We start from the raw sequence: 20175 nt of genomic DNA on the forward strand, positions 1-20175 counted from the left end.
AGCCTCGGTCCTCTGAATGGGCCCATTTCCCATTCAGAGGGACAAATTGTTAAGTTTTCAGTTATCAGTAATTTTTATCCAGTTGAATAGGAAACCAAATTTTATAGAGTTAGTAGGAGTAGAATCAGGAAATTTTTTGTGCGTGTGAGTTCAACTATAGTGAGTTTTATTAAAGCGTATGTAAGTGTTTCTGAAGAGTCCAAGTTTAAATATTCTTAAAATGGTGAGTGCCGAACTTTTGTTATTAAGCACAAAATTTAGTTTCATAGAATGACCGAGGCCCAAATTTAAATGCAGCAAGTTAGCAGGTTCCCAAAATGTATAGATTAAAAATTGAGTATGTATTCTTGATTGCTGAATAACTTTATTTTTGTTTGAAAATTTGACATGTTACCTGACTTTTATTAATTCGTTCTACCTATTTAGAGTTCAATAAACCTGAAGTTGAATTTTATTAGTATTTTTCATTGAAGTTCCTGGCTTGTAGTTACAATCAGAAATCTCTATGTTTTCAAAGTACTAAAGCTATTCTTTCTAAGAAGCCTCAATGCAAATCTTACTCGGGATATCAGATATGACTTCAGACGGGTTCTAGTTCAAGTTCCCCAATCTAATTTAACAATTTTTCAACATTCATTTTCTTTCAATGCACTAGAATGTTTAATTTAATTTCAAGAAAATTAATACCTCAGTCCCATTCAATGTATTTCTTAAAAGTTTGAAGTTCTATCTGTTCACATTGAATGACTGTGAATCTTTTTTGAGGATTGTACATTAGTATAAATATTAGGCAGTATAATCTTATTCTTAAGTCAGTAGTTTTTTCCCTGTCTTTCTGTTATCATAATTTAATTCGCTGTCCACTGAGAACATTTTTGAATAATTTTATTCATTTTACTATATTATTTTTTCATTTAACTTAATTTTTCCATGAAAATCAATGGAAATTCATTCAATAACATTACAATTGTTATAAGAGATTATGAAGACCTGTATAATACGCATTATGAAGACCGTAACACTGGTAAACTTGTAATTATTAATTTTCACATAAATAAAGTTTATTTCATGTGTAGAGCGTAGCGGTCCTACTACTCTAGTCTTTAATTTATTTTATTTTAAGAGAAATGCACTCCAATAGGCTTATGCCTAGGTGTGCTCATATCTATTTCGCTTTATGTTTTGTCATCTGAAGCAAAACATATAATTTCATTAGTATTTTTTTTGTATTGTTAGATGGTACAATGTTTTGTAATAATATTAGGTTGTGCGGAATAAATATTTTTTGAATTGAAATTTGAATTGAAAATTGAATAAATAGTTACTATGGTTGCTAGAATAGGTGACAATGATGATAATCTGTGCATTTGAATGAACGAATCCACTAAAAGCTCCCAACCAATCAAGGATTCAAATACCGGTAGATGATTTGATAGCAGTAAACTTTAGCAAATATTATAGAAGAGAAGAAACACACCACTCCGTTTACATTGGGAAAATCGCGGTGAACTGGCAAGCCTACCTGCAAATGCCTCATGAAATTCCCACACATCAATGTCCTTCATGGTGAGGCCGGCCTTTTCGAGGACTCGGGGCGTGGCATAGGCCGGGCCAAGTAGCAGCTGATCCTTGGGATCTTGAGACACGTACACGAAGTCACGAAGGTAGGCCTTCGGTTTCAGGCCGAGTTCCTTGGCTTTCGCTTCAGTCATGATCAGGCAGGCAGAAGCTCCGTCGGTCTAAATAGAGTTCAAAAAATGGTCGTTATTAAATCAAGTGCATAATACAACAAACACCTCAAAACAAAATCCTGATGTAACGGCAAGGATCTAAGATGTGCCAACTAAAGAGACCTCAAAAGGATGGCGGATGATTGATTGATTGAGTATTTATTAGGGATGGGTATCGATACATCGATGCTTAAAAACATCGATGTTTCGACATCAAACATCGGTCATCCGATGTTTTTCTTAACTACAGAGTAAAAACAATCCCAATCTTTTTTAAATTCAATTAAGGTTTTTTTCTTTGAAGAGGATTATCTTGAGATGAAGAGGTTTTTTGTATCCTCCAGTCATGTCAATTTCAGAATCGCCATCATTAAAATGAAAACAAATTGTCTCAGCTGTTGAGGAAAGTAATCTACTATCTAGAGTAGGCTCAACTCACACGCGATTCAGGTCGAGAAGAGACTTGACTCTAGTTGAAAGCATTGTGTTTTCAAATGGTGACGTCGCGGAGACTAAAATTAATTAATAAATTAATAAAATAATATCATTAATATAAAAAAATATGTTTATTTGGAATTATGTCAAGCAATGGTTATCATGAGCTGGAAAAAGCTTTTTTTTTCAAACACATTAACAACATTTTACAATGAAAGAATTGATTGTATTGATTTATCTAGTTGTTCTGAACAAAAATCACAACTGAAGTCATCTGTCCCTTTCTTCTACATGTACATAGAAAAGGAAATTAATTTCTACTATCTGAGTCACTCTAAGGATATAATAATCTTCATAGTATCATCCGTAAAAATGTAGGGTGATACAACGATGTTTTAAAAACATCGATGGTTACTGTTCGATGTTTTTCACTTATCGATGTTTTGACTTTCGATACCCATCCCTAGTATTTATGTAGATTACAATCTATACTGGCTTATACAACGTTCTTATATACAATAGTTCACTATGCAACGAAGTTTCAGATAAATTTACATAATAAGAAAATATTTATTGAACTGTTATGATTATGAAATCAATTTATAATAACTATAAATAACATTGCTATGCATCTACATGGATTGGCGGAGCTTTGTACATATCAATGTCCATTCTTCGGAAAGAATATTCAAAGTATCCTTCCCACTAACTTTCTACCGAACAGAAAGGCATGGAAAGTTGCTGTCAACCAGCCCAACAAATATTAGCCAGAGAGATTATTGACCTATTTCACAAAAACAGCATTACAAAATACAAATTCAGTGAGACTCCAAGTGTCGCAGGGTATTAGTTCTTGCTGCTTATTGCACTATAGTTGGTGAGTCCGTTGGTAGCAAGCATTAAAAATCTGGTGTGGCACACTCACACAACTTTCCTTGCCGTAATGAAAATTGATCACCTGACGCTAGTGTTCACGCGCATCTCAAGTCTTCTATTCAAAAATATGAGCCAGCTGGTGACAGGTCAATAACGCTGGAGACACATGAGGTCTGCTATCTCTTCATAGTGAATGATTTAATAGAATCAACAGTTGCCAACAGTTTGTAACTGAATAATCAAATTTTCTAGAATTTCAAGCTCATTTTCAATTTTAGGTGAACATGTTACTGAACATTAATTTTGTAGAGATTTTCATGCTCAATCTTTTCCACTTGAAATTTTTTGTTTAAATTGTATCTGAAGCCTGATAATTGGAAACCTAGAATCAAACTTTGCATAGATGGCGCGGAGCTCCTGGAATTTTCACAGATATGGGACTTGTGGCAGTTGATAGAGCTTATCAATGACTATTTTAGGTATGAATTTGATCAAAATCGTTGGATCCGTTTTCAAGAGAATCACGAAAACCCCTGTTTTTGACAACATTTTCGCCATTTTAGCCGCCATCTTGAATTGCATTTGATCGAAATTGTTCGTGTCGGATCCTTATAGTGTAAGGACCTTAAGTTCAAAATTTCAAGTCATTCCGTTAATTGGGAGATGAGATATCGATGAGATATTATCATAGGTAAGGAAAGTATTACTTTCCGAAAAAAATTAAGGTACCCCAATTTCTAAATTTCTATACGTTTCAAGGTCCCCTGAGTCCAAAGTGGTTTTTGGGTATTGGTCTGTATGTGTGGGTGTGTATGAGTGTATGTGCGTCTGTGTACACGATATCTCTTCTCCCAATTAACGGAATGACTTGAAATTTTGAACTTAGGGTCCTTACACTATAAGGATCCGACACGAACAATTTTGATCAAATGCAATTCAAGATGGCGGCTAAAATGACGAAAATGTCAAAAGCAGGGTTCTTCGCGATTTTCTCGAAAACGGCTACAACGATTTTGATTAAATTTATACCTAAGATAGTAATTGATAAGCTCTATCAACTGCCACAAGTCTCATATCTGTAAAAATTTCAGGTGTTCCGCCCCATCTATGCAAAGTTTGATTTTAGATTCCCAATTATCAGGTCTCAGATACAATTTTAACCAAAAATTTTGAGTGGAAAAGATTGAGTAAGAAAATCTCTACAATTAATGTTCAGTAACATTTTCACCTAAAATTGAAAATAAGCTTGAAATTCAAGAAAATGTGATTATCCAATTGCAAACTGTTGGCAACTGTTGATTCTATTAAATGATTCACTATGTAGAGATAGCAGACCTCGTATGCTATGCCAGCTGGCTCAGATCTTGGTTTATAAGTAGACTTGGATGCGCGTGAACACTAGCGTCAGGTGATCAATTTTCTTAACGGCAAAGAAAGTTGTGTAAGTGCGCCACACCAGATTTTTTTGCTTTATAGCCGTGTTTTCACTAGTAGAGTTAGTGGTCGAGTAACTGGCATACTAACTCTACCGAGCTAACTCTACTCTACTTACTTGGTCGAGTAACTGTTTTCACTACAATTGAGAATAGTAGGTAAAGTGTGTTGTCTAGTGAACAGAACTAACCTTAAAATGTCAATAGGGAACATTCATTATCGCCGTTCAGACACAAAAGTTTTACAAAAAGCATTGATATATGCGGCTGATCTTTTGCTTGCAGAGATAACTACGGCTATTGTTTTGTTTAAATTTTCTTTAAATTTAATCTCCATTATCGAATTATTTCTAAGGAATTATAGAACGATTTTATACTATATCTATTATGAATTGTAACATGTACAGGAGCCGGCATATTAATCTGACGATTTTGTAGTAATTGTTGTATTGACACCACTGTCATTGAAAAGGCGGGAATGTTGTACATCGACAGGTCTATTCATGCCATTTCAGTAGCCAGTATGTCGTGGTCAAGTGAACATCGAGCGTTTCAAGTTTTTATTGGGCCAGTTGAACATAGAAGTTACATATAGCCAAGTCACAATTTACATTAAAGAAACATACAATAAATTGCACAGATACAATACATACAATAGACAATAATAAATAAAACAGATCAGTTAAATCAAATTTACCATTAGATCAGATAATTTAGTCTCCTGTACTTGGGTATCAATATACAAAAAAAAGCATTATATTAAATTGACTAGGGTGTTGTGATCAGCAGTAATGAATTCCTCTACTGAGTAAAATTGATTCACAATCACCCAGGATCTAAGTACTTGGAGAAAACATTTATTTGGCAAGGATCTAACTTGAGTTGGTAGCAAGTTATGGAATTTGTAGCCTATCACAGGGTAGCTCGACTTAGACTTTTCAAGTCTGCATCTTGGTATATATTATACTCTCACGGTTTCTTGTGAAGTGACTGTGAATGTCATTGCTCTTTGGTAGCCTATCCTGCATCTGATGTATATCCTTCAAACATTGACAGATGAACTCATTAATGACGGATAGAATGCCATTTTTAGAAAGAAGGGGCTTACAGTGATCGAGATAGCCTGCCCCAGAAATCACCCGGACCGCTCTCTTCTGAATTAACAGCACTTTAGAAGTGCTAGATGCATGACCCCACAATTTCAAACCATAACTCATCCTCGAATGAAAAAAAGCAAAATAGGCCTGTCTGACCACCGAAATTGGCAGTTCAGACATCAGCCTTCTATAGCACACCATGTCTATATGACGTTCCCAGAGTAACTTGGCATCAAGAGTGAACCCCAATAATCGGACCGGTTGCAAATACTCACTGACATCTAATAGAGAGAACAATATACTTTGAGTTTTTGCCTCATTCAGAGACAATCTGTTTAGTGAGAACCAATCACGAGCTTTATCCTCAGCTTCATCACATCTGCTTTAGCCTGGGTGACACTCTTATTTGCAGAGAACAAGGAAGTGGCATCCGCATAGAACAGCACATTTCCCTCTAGATAGTAGTGCAAATCATTTATTGCTACAAGAAAGAGTAATGGGCCCAACAATGAGCCCTATGGCACACCCCGTTTTACCAGAAGAGGAATTGAGCACTGATCATTCCAATGTACAATCTGTTTTCTCTCAGAAAGGTAAGACTCAAACACCCGAATCGCACATTCCTGTAAACCATAATTCTCCAATTTCTTTAATAGAACTGTATGAGGAATACAGTCAAAAATGTATTGTGACTGAAGCTTATTTTAAAAGCATATCGAATATGGTACAATTCGTCAACTCTCCTTTTGTAGAGATCGATGCAGAAGATTTTTCAGCTTGTGTTGTAAAACATTTTGGTTGAGATCAGGCTTCAGTTGAAATGGAATTTGTGGATTTTTAAAACGATCTTGTCCCTCGGATCACTTTCTACAACTGGAAATATTTGGCCTCAAGTCCCCAAAGAAAAATATCCAATTATTATTCAAGTTGCATTGAGGTTGAAAGCTATGCTCAGCTCTACCTACTTGTAAATAATCTTTTTCAAATATGAAATTCATAAAAAATCGATATAGGGACATGTTTTGGACAACTGCATCAGAATGGCGGCTACAACGTCAAGAAAATACTTGATCGCCAAAAAGAGTTCCACTGCTATCATTGAAATGTACATTTCAACTTTTGTTATACTTTTTGCTATGAGATAAGTGGATTTCAACACTAGAAATGTATCTTTATAGGCGATAAAAGATACTTTCTTTATTCTAATATTCGTTGGTAGCTCACTAGAAGATTTATAAATGCTATTCCAGCTCACAGGCTCATAAGTTTGGCGACCATTGCTCTAGATAGTAGTGCAAATCATTTATTGCTACAATAAAGAGTAATGGGCCCAACAATGAGCCCTATGGCACACCCCGTTTTACCAGAAGAGGAATTGAGCACTGATCATTCCAATGTACAATCTGTTTTCTCTCAGAAAGGTAAGACTCAAACACCCGAATTGCACATCCCTGTAAGCCATAATGCTCCAATTTCTTTAATAGAACTGTATGAGGAATACAGTCAAAAATGTATTGTGACTGAAGCTTATTTTAAAAGAGCCTCAGTTATTTTAACACAGCGTTTATTTCGCAGGCATTTCAATTGAAATCGACACGCGCCTGTTCCCAGTAGGAATACGATCTTGTTGTGGGTAAGGAGTTTTAAGAACACGTCGTCTGCTTTATAAACAAACCCAACAGGACGGAAACGGACTGTGAGAACGCCTGAAAACATTAACGCGGTAAGAGTAGCTGTTACACGGTCTCCATGACGTTCAGAAGCGAAACATGCTGTTGCGCTAGCCATTTCTGATCGAAGTGTACGACGAATTCTTCATTCCGACCTAAAATTCCATCCGTATAAGATAATGTTAGTGCAACAACTCAATGCAAATGATTGGGCACATCGCAAAGCCGCTTACGAGATAATTTTCGAAAATGTCCACCAGGATGCCATTTATATTCTTTCAAGTGACGAGCACATTTTCATTTGTCGGGATTTGTGAATAAACAAAATTAGCGTTATCGGGCAGGCAATAATCTACAGAACTAAAATAAGTCATTCAACGAGAAATTGAAGAAATTCTACAAGTGATAATTGAGTGAGCAATGGCAAATTTTAGAATAAGCTTGAGTGAGTGTGTGAAAAGTAACGGAAAACATTTGGATGGCTTAATCTTCAAAAAGAAAAACTCTGTGTGTGATCTATCTAATTCATTTTTGTAAATTGCTAAATTTGATATTACATGTTTCAATGTACGGAACATACTTTGATTATTATCCCTCAAAAATCGTCAGGTTTTTATGCCGGACCGGGTATTAATTTTTGCAATTAAAATTATTATTATTAAGAAGAAAATGAAATTAGACTCTACTCTAGTAGCTCGAGACTGTTTTCATTAGCATAGTAGTGGTAGAGTAGAGTGAGAAGCGGTGGTGGAGAAAGGCAGTGGTAGAGTACTATCCCACTCTACTCTACGAAAAACTAGAACTCTACCATGAACGTTTTCATTGGGAGAGTTTACAAGATAGTTAGTACTTGCCCAGGGAACTGTACCACTGACTCTACTAATGAAAACCAGAGGTGTTATTCGCATTAAACAAAGTTTATCACTAGTAATAGTGCTATTTCTGATTTACTATTACTATTGATGTGGAAGAGAGAAAGAATAAATATACATACTAAGTAATCTAACCTATTGACTTATTTAAGAATTGATTAGTTGAGATTCAGAGTTTAGAAAGAATCAGTGAATACATATTTCAGCTTTCACAATAAATTTTGAGTACAAAGGGGAATACACATCACAATAATAATATCATTGTTGGTGTGATTGGTAGGAATCAATAGAAGAACTCATAAATAAATTGCTGTTAGAAAATTTGTTCTATTCTACAATAAAGAATAATAAATTACGTCTACCTAATATTAATGCTAAGCAAAGGCTAAAAATAAACTTTTTACTGGTGATATTTTTTGAAGTTTTTCGATTCGTATATCATCAAACTATCAAAATAAAAAAGTTTCTCAGGAAAACATTTTTTTCCAATCATTACTTTTTGAGATATGAGCGCCTAAAGTTTAAATTTTCGGGACAGAACATTTTAAATTCGGTAAGAGATAAATCCATGAGATTTAGAGGATTGACTTTTCATGGTCTTGTTGATCTAGTAAAACAAAAATTTTCTGAAAATATCAATTTTTGAGAAAGTTATTCAATTTACTAAAAATGACCAAAAATAACTTTTTGTTGAGTTATTTTTAGTAAATTGAATAACTTTATTAAAAATTGATATTTTAAGAAAATTTTTGTTTTACTAGATCAACAAGACCATGGAGAATCAATCATCTAAATCTCATGGATTTATCTCTTACCGAATTTAAAATGTTCTGTCCCGAAAATTTAAACTTTAGGCGCTCATATCTCAAAAAGTAATGATCGGAAAAATATGTTTTCCTGAGAAAACTTTTTTATTTTGATAGTTTGATGATATACGAATCGAAAAACTTCAAAAATATCACCAGTAGAAAGTTTATTTTTAGCCTTTGCACAGCCTTAAATCAACACATTTTTCAGGGTGTATTTGTGGATTTTTGTCAAGTCACAGACAGATAGAGCGAACAATACAATAGTCGGAGAAGAAAGAAACAGGCTATTGCCCAAAACTTCTCCTATTTCCTAATTTTGTTTAAAATTGTCCAAGTATTATGTAGGTTGTGTCTATTCCAATATCAACACCAAATCATCAATCTAAAACTATAAATCAGACTAAAACAATTTCAAATTAAGATAGATTGATAATAAAACTTTTGTAAAAACATGAAACAAACTTTAAATTCGCAAAATATATAATAAAAACACCTAAATTTTGAGCTCAAAAAAATCACGTTCACCATAGCAACAACAGCTAGATTAACCTAAGTATAATAAGATATGTTAACCTATATTGGTAAGTATGACTTTTGCATGGCGTGGAGAATAACCTTCCAAGGACAGGCAGGTTATTGAAATGATGTGTCAGTTAGTGGAGCTAGTTTCAAGCAATCACCATTCCAACCAAAGCACGTTTCTCATCTAATCTGAGCAACTACATATTACCATAGAGAGGAGATAGCAAAATATATCTTTTCCCATATATGAGCACCAAAATTAAATAATCTACTTCCTGCAAACTTTAAACAGATTAATCATCCTAGAAAGTTCAAAACAATAGTACACAATTGGTTGATGAGCGAAGGAAGACAGAACATAGAAGACATTATTTCTAACAACAACTAACCACCTAATGACTTTCTAAACACTAACTAATTAATAATCCGCACAAAAAAACAAAACCTACTCTAGAACATGGTACGCCATAGTGTAGTAGGTCAATTTCCACATAGAAAACACTAAACATGTAGAGGACACATTATAAGAATTTTTTGTAACTAACTATTGTATGTAATTGTAATTTATCTAATATCTTCTGTAATTGATGTAGTAGTTTCAGTTTTTTTTTGGCAAATAAAACATTTATTTATTGTTTAATGAAAATGGATCAACTACTTTATTACACTGTTATGAATGTTACATTAGCCAATAAGAATAGAATGACTTGTTTTAGAGTCATAATAGTATTATGACTCTTGAGTGCCGGTTGCACAATAGCCGGTTAAATTTTAACCGTGATTAATTCCACGAGAACCAATCAGATAAGTCGTCTTTTCAACTCACACTTACGCGACTCAGGTCGAGATGAGACTCGACTCTAGTCGAGAGCACGTGTTTCCAAATGGTGACAGTCGCGGAGACTAGAGTCGACTGGTCTGAGTGTCACCATTTGGAAACACGTGCTCTCGACTAGAGTCGAGTCTCTTCTCGACCTGAGTCGCGTAAGTGTGAGTTGAGCCTTACACTTCATACATTGGGAGAAATAAAGACTAAATTGTGAGTTCCACTTAAAAATTAAATTCAGCTGACTATATCCTTTTTATTTCACCTCAATATGGAGAAATTCTACAATACAACTGTTCATAGTGTAAATTTCATACATTGGGTTTTGCAGTGGATGGAAAGCTATTCAATTTTGAGTTTTTATAATAAAAATTTACTATGCGAAGTCATAATAACTAGACAATTTTGAAAATGTGTGGAATTCATTGAAAGCTACAGAACTTACTCTCGTGTTTTCCGAATGGAAGCACTTTCATTATCAGTTTTATTACTTTTAACCAGTTCATATAACCTTGAAAACTCAGTTTATATTACCTTAGAGTTTTCACCTTATAACTCTATAAAGTGACCAGCTTCGCCTTATTGTATAGTTGATTATAGAAAGAAATCTAAATTATACTGAATTTTACTTTTGATTCCGGTCACCATTCTACAGAAAATGTACAGTATTAATTGAATTTATTAGATCCCAACTAAATCTACTGAATCAAAATTGAGGTAACTACTCATTTTTAGGTATGAAATAAATATCATTGTGACTATTCTTAGTCCTGGTCGCACAAAAGCCGGTTAAATTTTAATTAATTTTTACATTTCAAGTCAATTTACTTTTTTTTAGATTCTAGTCTCCGCAACAGTCACCATTTGAAAACACATGCTCTCGACTAGAGTCGAGTCTCTTCTCGACCTGAGTCGCGTGAGTGTGAGCTGATCCTAACTAGTCAGAGGGCAAAGTCCTCTACACAATACATGATACAATCTATTCAAATTCGAATGAATACGTTTCTAAAATTCATAGATTTATTTTTGAAGTGAATCAATTACCAAGAAGGAAGCGTTGGCAGCCGTGATAGTTCCATGAGGCTTGACAAAGGCTGGCTTCAGTTTACCAAGTTGCTCCATGTTAGACACTCTGATACCGTTATCATTGCTGATTGTCTTATCCGAGTCAGGTACTGTAAAAAAGAGCAAAACGAATTTAGTTTATTACTTTGATAACCGAATACAAAATAGTCTGTTCAGCCGGTTCCGTCAGTTCAACATGCTCATCCGATAACACATTAAGGTTTGGTGTTGAGCGGGTTTGAACCCGGGATCTTTACGCTACTACGCAAGCCTATAGTAAGGTCCACGTTATAATGGCAGTGGATAAAAATAGAAGAATAGCGATGCCGATTCTCTGTATTAATTAATTATATTTCTTCTGTCGAAAACATAATTGGCATCGTTGTGGACCTAGAAAAGGATAGTACCACCGGCTTTGTCGAATGATAGACAAGGAGAGCAAAACCAAAGTTGATCAAATACTGTCATTATAACGTGGACCTCACTATAGGATTGCGTCCACTAGACCAAGGATCACTTCAAAACCTTCACTTTCACTCCTTCACAGTAATGTTTCAGATGGGCACGTTTTCCGTCGGTCCCGGCATCTCAAAAAGCAGTCGTTAGGTCATGTCAGAGTGTCCTGAAATTGATTACTTGCGACCTGAAAACTCTGACACCAGACATGAGCCAGCCAGGTGTCACTCGATATTATTATTACAGTAATGAAATAGTATATTACGCTACAAGCACAGAAAGTTATTGTTTACGGTATGAGGATAGTTTCCCGGGCGAGGCTTGCCGAGCCCGGGAATATGTTATCCGAATACCGTAAACACCTTTCTGAGAGAGTCGCGTACGATATTTTTCGCCACACTACAGGTATAGCTGACGCCAAAAAGTTGGGCGGTTTCGTGGGTCTCTTGTGCGTCCCAACAGCTGATGTTGTCAAGTAGAGTTGTCATCTAGCTTGGCTTAGGTGATGATTTTTAAATCAAAAGAGACAATAAATAGATGCATTGCATCAGCTGTGAGTAGGTTACACCATGTGACCCACGAAGACCCCTAACTTTTTGGCATCAACTATATAAGAATAACAAATCGAATAAGAATGTTTTATGAGGGGGGGGGAACTTTGATGTCTCATATCTCAAGAACCAGACGTCGTAGGGTACTCAAAGTGGGGTGAAAATTTCCGATCTCACCCTCCTGAACACAATGCACCATATGGCACAGTTGTCCAAACACATTTTCAAAAATGTTCAAAAAGCGGCCGGAAAGGGTAACCGGCCTTAGCCGGAAAGAAGCATGTTCTGACGTCAGACGAGAGTCGTCTGCAAACAATGTCTTTCAGATCTACGTAGGGACTGGAAAACAGCTACTTTCTGTGCAGTGTGGCGAAAATATATGATTGTTGATTACCTTTGAAGGGAATAATGTCAGTGAAGTAGCCTTTAGACTGAGCGTCATGAGCCAATGTATGCGACCGAAGTGCATACTCGTCTTGCTCCTGTCGCGTCACTTTGAAAGCAGCTGCCAACCGATCAGCTGAGTGACCCATCGTCTCACCTGACGAGAATTCCGCAACAGCTGGAAGCTGCATCAACACCCAAAGTTTCATTTGATCAAAAAACATTCCCGAAAATCAAGCAATGCTTGGTAGCATTTGATATGTCAACATAATTATATCCTAAGATGAAATTCTGAGTGCACAATCTGAAGTCAGAACAGAACATTTCAAACAAGGAATTAGAGCATACAAAAAGGTGTAAGTTGTTAGGGAATTGTCAACAACACACACTCATAAGGGGCTGGATTCATTCACCCCAACAGCTAAACCTTTCCTTCATGCTATAGGATATTGCATCTATTAATTTATTTTTAATTGCTCCCTTGAACACAGCTTAGTTCAACTCAGATAAAAAAAAATCCATATCCTGGCATAAAAAATGACAAATTCATTGAAATATGTTTTAAATACAATGTGAAATAAAGTAAATACAAACGAAATGTCAACAAATTCACTATTCTGGCAGAAAACATGACAAGTCTAAGGTGGGCCGTCCACTAGAACCGTTTTCGTCCGAACTAGCATCGGCCGAAAACTACCGAACTCGTCCGAACGATCCCCCAACAAAGAAAGGAATAGATGCTCGTCCATTGCAACAGGTTCATACGGCCGTGCACGGCCGATCAATTTTTTGATACGAATTGAATGGGATTTTCCGGCTTTATCCGGCCGAACTAACTAGTCGAGCTGAGACAACAAGGTGTTCCTAACCTAAAATTGTTTCACAGTCTTGTTTGTTTTTTTCATGTTGTTCTGTTTTATAAAGCTGCAACTATGGACAATGAAAAGTTGATAAGTTTGGTCCAAGAGCATGTTTCATTGTGGGTTATGAGAGACAAAAGATAACATCGTCGTGATGTTCAAAGGAATCTGTGGGCAAAGATTGCTGAACAAATAGGATCTGAAGGTAATATTATAATGAATAACTAATTTAGTGGAATTTTTTTTTATTCAGTTTTCAAAATCTCAATATAATAATTATTGTTTATGTAAAATTGTGGTGGTTATGATAGTAGTTAATTCAATAATTGGCAACCAGCCTACTACTGAACTAGACTGACGTAAACGGTTCCAATGGACGACCGTATTCGGCCAAATTAATGGCCGGCAGATTCGTCCGATCCAACAGCCGAACGGATCGAATATCCAGATTGAATACGGTTCCAGTGGACGGTTACCCTAATGAAATAGGTTTTAGATACAATGAAAATTGAATGGGATTATCAGTTTTCACTAATAGTTTCAAAGTATCTAGTCAAATAAGTAAAGAAACAAACTGCAATAAGAAGAAACAATAATAAACACTACATCCTCACTTAATGATCAACTAAACTTAAGATTAAATAAGTTATTCGACTATATGATCAAACACTATCTCAGACAAGAAACTGCAGAAGACAAAGGGAGTCACAATTATCCCAATTATGAAAATTTATCATTGGACAATATAATTGTGTTCTCAACGAATAAAATATAATTGATTATTTTGAACAAGAATGAACAGTTAATATTAGAATTGATAAAAACAATATAATACTTGTAGTACCCTTTTATTAAAACATTTTAACGACTAGTTTCGACCTACTTTGGCCATTTTCAAGTTAAAATTTACAATTATTTATTTATTTACAATGCAAATGACATTAATGTAGTATCATTGGTAGATAAAATAATAAGGTAGTCCTTGTGCTATTTTTTTAAATGTTTTGATAAAAGGGTACTACAAGTTGTATATTGTTTTTATTAATTTGAATGAAGTAGCCTATTCATAAGTGAAGTGATTTTAGTTAATATCAGATATAACGGAATCAGCTATCTTCTATAGGAAGCAGTGGCAAGGCAGAGAATCTCCTATGTTTCTCCACTTCCATTATAACGTGGATCTCATTTTAGGAATTATATAGATGAATATAATAGCCCTATACTCTGCTGCCGAATTTTAATTTGTGAAAAGAGGCTGTAGAGTGTAACTTAACTGTTTGTGACTTTCATTTCCATGTGAATTTGATGAGATACATCATAGAGTGTATTTATTTATTTTACTTTCAAGAAGTTAGAACTAAGTCTTTTAAATATAATTTTTTTCTAGTATTGACATGTCACCAGTCAAATAAGTGTTACTCAAAAATTGATGTAATGTGACGATAAATAAATGAAATGAAATGAAATAATAAGTAAGCCAATGCATACCTCTGGTACTAAGAAGTCTGGCCTGATTGAAGTGAGCAATTTGAGTGTTTGCATGGGTGTCTTAGCCTTGTTAGCCTTCAACATCAGAGATCGCATCTTCCTCGAATGACGGATCGGAATATCGGACATGAATTCGACTCCACCGGCTACTATCACGTCATAAGCGCCCGCAGCAATTAAACCAATACCTGAAAAAACAGAGAAAAACTTGAATTGAAACAAAATTTCAAGTTAATCAGTTGAGTAGTTCAGACGTGATGATAAGTCATTAGTTAATTTCCTATCCCGTACGTGTATAAACGAATTATTATTTCCTTCATTATACAGAGACCGGCATATTAATCTGACGATTTTGTAGTAATTGTTATGTTGGCACCACTGTCATTGAAAAGGCGGGAATGTTGTACATCGAGGGGTCTATTCTTGGCATTTCAGTAGCCAGTATCATAGAGAAACAATAGTGTAAGTAGATATCCATGGTATAGGGCGTTTATGTCGCAACTTTTACTGTTATCCCAAGCCGATTACTGTCGATTTTTGTCGATTTTTACTGTTTTGACCGGGTAAGAGTGTATGAACGGCACAATATGAGAGACTACAAGCGTCATAAAGCTTCACGGGAAAGAACTACGTGGGCTATCGGCTTGAGATCGACTTGACTGACGATCATGATTGAACATCGATTGTTTGATTTGATTTTGAAAATAATGACAATAGAATTAATAAAAACGGAATTAATTAATTACTCGTTTTGAGTAATCTATGTAATTCACTGTAAATTGCATAATTTGATCTTTAATTTGATATATTACAAGTTTTAATTGACATAGCGGTCATTTTGCAGACATTTCAATAATTATTTGAATCGACACGCGCCTGTTTCCAGTTGGAATACGACTTTTTTGTGGATAAAGAATTTTAGGAACACGTCGTCTGCTCTAAAAACAAAACCAACAGGACGAAAACGGACTGTGAGAACGCCTGAAAACATTAAAGCGGTAAGAGTAGCTGTTACACGGTCTCCACGACGTTCAGCAGAGAAACATGCTGTTGCGCTAGCCATTTCTGATCGAGTTGTACGACGAATTCTTCATTCCGATATGAAATTCTATCCGGATAAGATAATGATAGCGCAACAACTTAATCCAAATGATTGGGTACATCGCAAAGCCGCTTGCGAGATCATTCTCGAAATGTCCACCAGGATGACATTATTCTTTCAAGTGACGAGGCACATTTTCATTTGCCGGGATTTGTGAATAAACAAAATTACCATTATTGGGCAGCCAATAATCCTCAGAACTAAAGGAAGCAATTCAACAAGAAATCGAAGCAATTCTACAAGTGATGATTGAGCGAGCAATGGCAAAATTTAGAATTAGGTTAAGTGAGTGTGTGAAAAGTAACGGAAATCATTTGGATGACATCATCTCCAAATTAAAAAACTTTTTGAGTAATCTATGTAATTCACTGTAAATTGCAAAATTTGATCTTTAATTTGATATATTACATGTTTTAATTGTACGAAACACACTTTAATTACTATCCCTCAAAAATCGTCAGGTTTTTATGCCGGAACCGGTATTATAGATAATGAAATTTACCTGTGGTAATGCCCTGGTTAGAGCTGATACACGCCATTGTTACAGTATGCGCTGGTGTTTTATCGGAAAATCCAGCCGCTAGAGCAGCTTCACGACCAATGTTGCTTGTTTTCACTTCCTGGATTACTGTGCCGTAAACAATATAGTCGATCACTTCTTTTGGTACTCCAGTCTTCTTCAACAGGCCCCTGAAATACATCAAATTCAGATTTATTTATTCATAAAAAAGCAGATTTACAAAATAATATGTTGCATATACATAGATGGATGATTTGTCCGTCGAAATAAATCAACAGTTAAGATTCACTGGTTTAAATAAAGGAATTTACGATACTTTAAAAACAAAGTAAAATATGAAAGAACTATAAAAATATGATTGTTAAGTATAAACATACAATTGATAATAGCTCAGCTCAACGACGCTTAAGGCCCTTTGCACACTGGGCCACCATAGAAATTTGATAGCATTGCACACTATAGCCGCCACCACGCAGCCACCACTTGACTCATCACTCCAGTTCACTAGTTAACTCATCATCAGTTCAAGAATGGACGTGGAAGAAGCACGACTATTGGCATATGTTGAATAATATAATGAATAATGCTCAAGAAAAGTAGTTATACAACTTACCAAATTCATTTTGTTCATTTTCTGTCATGTTATATTTCTCAATAAAAAGATTTACCAGCTCCCTCCAAGAATTTTTCTTCACATCCCGGTCTGCTTTTAATTTTGAAGACATGTCCCATATAACTGGTCTACTTTCAACTTCAAGAATGAACCTTTCTGTATCAAATTGTTCACTATTCATTACGACGACTTCAACAGACAACTATACTGAACTTGATTTGAATTGAAACTGTACTGGAGATGATTTTGTGGTCGCTGGTAGCTGGTGGCTCTAGTGTGCAATGACAGATAATGCTCAATGGTATGACGTGGTGGCGCGACAGTCTGGTGGTGACACAAAATCGGCGGCTCGAGCAACCACATTCCTGGAAGCTCGGCTGGTGGCTCTAGTGTGCAGTGACAGATAAGAGACAATGCTACCATGTGGTGGCGCTTCCGTGGAAGCGCTTCCATGGTGGCCCAGTGTGCAAACGGCCTAAGAGGTTTACTTGGCAGTCATAACTACTTTATAATAATATTCTGTGGGGAAAATGAAAAAACAAATAAACAGTCATAATAATAGGGATGGATATGAGAAAGAATATGTTGGCATTTGTAATATGTAATTTGTTAGTATTAACATAGAAGGCGAATTTAGAAGAGCCTTCGAACCTTAATTTACTAAATATGTTATGATTGAACATACAATGGTTCAATCCAGATCCTACCAACTTGAGAATTAAGTTTTTCATGTTTGTACAGTGAGGTCCACGTTATAATGGCAGAGAAACATACTGGGGGAAAAACATCATTCATGGCATACCATGCCTTATTTTGTCTATCATCTGAGATACGGCATTGCAGCATCGGGTTCAGCACCACAAGTACATTTTGCAAAAGTCCTCGTCATTCAAAACAGAGCGCTGAGAACAATACTATAGTGAGGTCCACGTAATAATGGCAGTGTTTGATTAGCAACGGTATCGCTATCCTTGTCTATCATTCAACAAAGCGGATAGCGCTATCTGTTTCTCGCTTTGCTTTGTTGGTAGATCCTCTTTTAACAATGTAGAATTGATAATTAATAAACAAAATATTTCATTTTAATTATGAAATTATTGAAAAATATAATTTCTTGCTTACGCATAACTGATTATTTAATACCTATAAGGTATTGTGAATAGAAATATTTAATCCTAATCATGAAAATTTATCATTTGATAATAAAAATAGCTTTTCAATATTAATTATGAAATATTCAATTAGAGATTCAATTTTGATTACCATTAAGTTCATTCTACAGTTATTAAGATATACTATAGTGAGGTCTACGTTATTATGGCAGTGGAGAATGATAGGAGAACAACGTTGCCGATCCTCTGTGTCTTGTCATTGCCTTCTAATAGACGGTAACTGATACAGGTTTATTGTAATATTAACTTTTTGTGTAGTTGAGAAGTTTATATTGTGGTAATTATTCATATTGTATGAAAAAGACTAAGAAATTGTCAAAAAAAACACCGATTTATTGATACTTAGAAAGACCGGTTTCGGTTATTACACCATTGTCAATCTCTGAGAAACTAAAACTTTTAGTTTCAGTTTCTAAGTATCAATAAATCTGTGTTTTTTTGACAATTTCTTAGTCTTTTTCATACAATATGAATAATTACCACAATATCAACTTCTCAACTACACAAAAAGTTAATATTACATCAATCAGCTACCGTCTATAGAAGGCAATGACAAGACAGAGGATCGGCAACGTTGTTCTCCTATCATTCTCCACTACCATTATAACGTAGACCTCACTATAGTATATCTTAATAACTATAGTTTGAACTTAATGATAATCGAATTTGAATCTGGAATTGAATATTTCATAATTAATATTGATAAGCTATATTTATAATCAAATGATAAATTTTCATGATTAGAATTAAATATTTCTATTCACAGTACCTTATAGGTCTACTCATGCGTCAATTCTTAAGGTGCTTACAGACTTATGCGCCACGAACACGTGCATTTCGCTTTTGATCAGCTGATGCTATGCTTATTATATCTGTATCTTACTGGTTTTGTACAAATACAGGTCTAATATGTTCTCTATGTTCAACTGGCCCAATAAAAACTTGAAACTTAATAAGCTTATCAAAATCGGAATGCGCGTGTTCGTGGCGGGTAAGTCTGTAAGCTTACACACTTTTAGATGGGAATATTTGAAAAACACCCAGAAGCCATTGAAGAACCTCGAAATAATACTCATTGTTTGGGACTCTACTACAACTTTTATTCAAGTCCTTTCAAAATATTCTTTACAAGAATGATAGAATAACCTCTAGAGGACTAACCATTGGAATAACCTATCAAAATACAACCAAATCTAAACTGTACTGAGGTAGAAAAATGTTCACAACGGTATACAGTTTGCGAATGAATTTTACTGTACTTCCAAGAGATAGTACAGTGGTGGCTACAAAATTAAGGGTCAAACATTTGAGATAGGCGGGATCTTAATCTTTCTAAATTCAAAATTAATTGTTTCAAGTGTTTGTGTTTTGTTTCAATGTGGAAGTTAGTGAAGAATTGAAAAGTCGCACATAACCTTTATTTGGACAATTTATTTTATGAAATTGGGATGAAAAGAAGTTTTGGATTGTAGTCTGTTTCTTTGTCCTTAAGTTGATTGTAAATGATAAATAAATAAATAAATAAACACTGTTCAGTTGGAGTAGTAGTTGTCATTGGGAACTCGCTTGTGATAGCAAGCCTACATTCAGACAATACTGACTTCTTGACATGATAATATACAAACTAGAAATACAGAGTGATTATAAAAAGACTTTACAACTTTGAAAACACATAAATATTTATTGAAATTACT

At 35.0% G+C, this 20175-nt stretch overlaps 1 protein-coding gene across 1 annotated transcript in view; it reads right to left on the reverse strand.

The window, feature by feature from the left end:
• Nucleotides 1-20175, reverse strand: part of LOC111045885 (trifunctional enzyme subunit beta, mitochondrial) — a 47441-nt gene that overhangs the window by 16954 nt on the left and 10312 nt on the right. The window contains exons 3-7 of the mRNA XM_039442239.1: nt 16679-16866; nt 15075-15262; nt 12737-12911; nt 11315-11445; nt 1523-1739 (exon numbers count right to left, since the gene is read on the reverse strand). Coding sequence (XP_039298173.1) covers nt 1523-1739; nt 11315-11445; nt 12737-12911; nt 15075-15262; nt 16679-16866 — 899 coding nt within the window. The remainder of the gene's footprint in view (nt 1-1522; nt 1740-11314; nt 11446-12736; nt 12912-15074; nt 15263-16678; nt 16867-20175) is intronic.

Source organism: Nilaparvata lugens, chromosome X (genome assembly GCF_014356525.2).
Source record: "Nilaparvata lugens isolate BPH chromosome X, ASM1435652v1, whole genome shotgun sequence".
Lineage (NCBI taxonomy): Eukaryota > Metazoa > Arthropoda > Insecta > Hemiptera > Delphacidae > Nilaparvata > Nilaparvata lugens.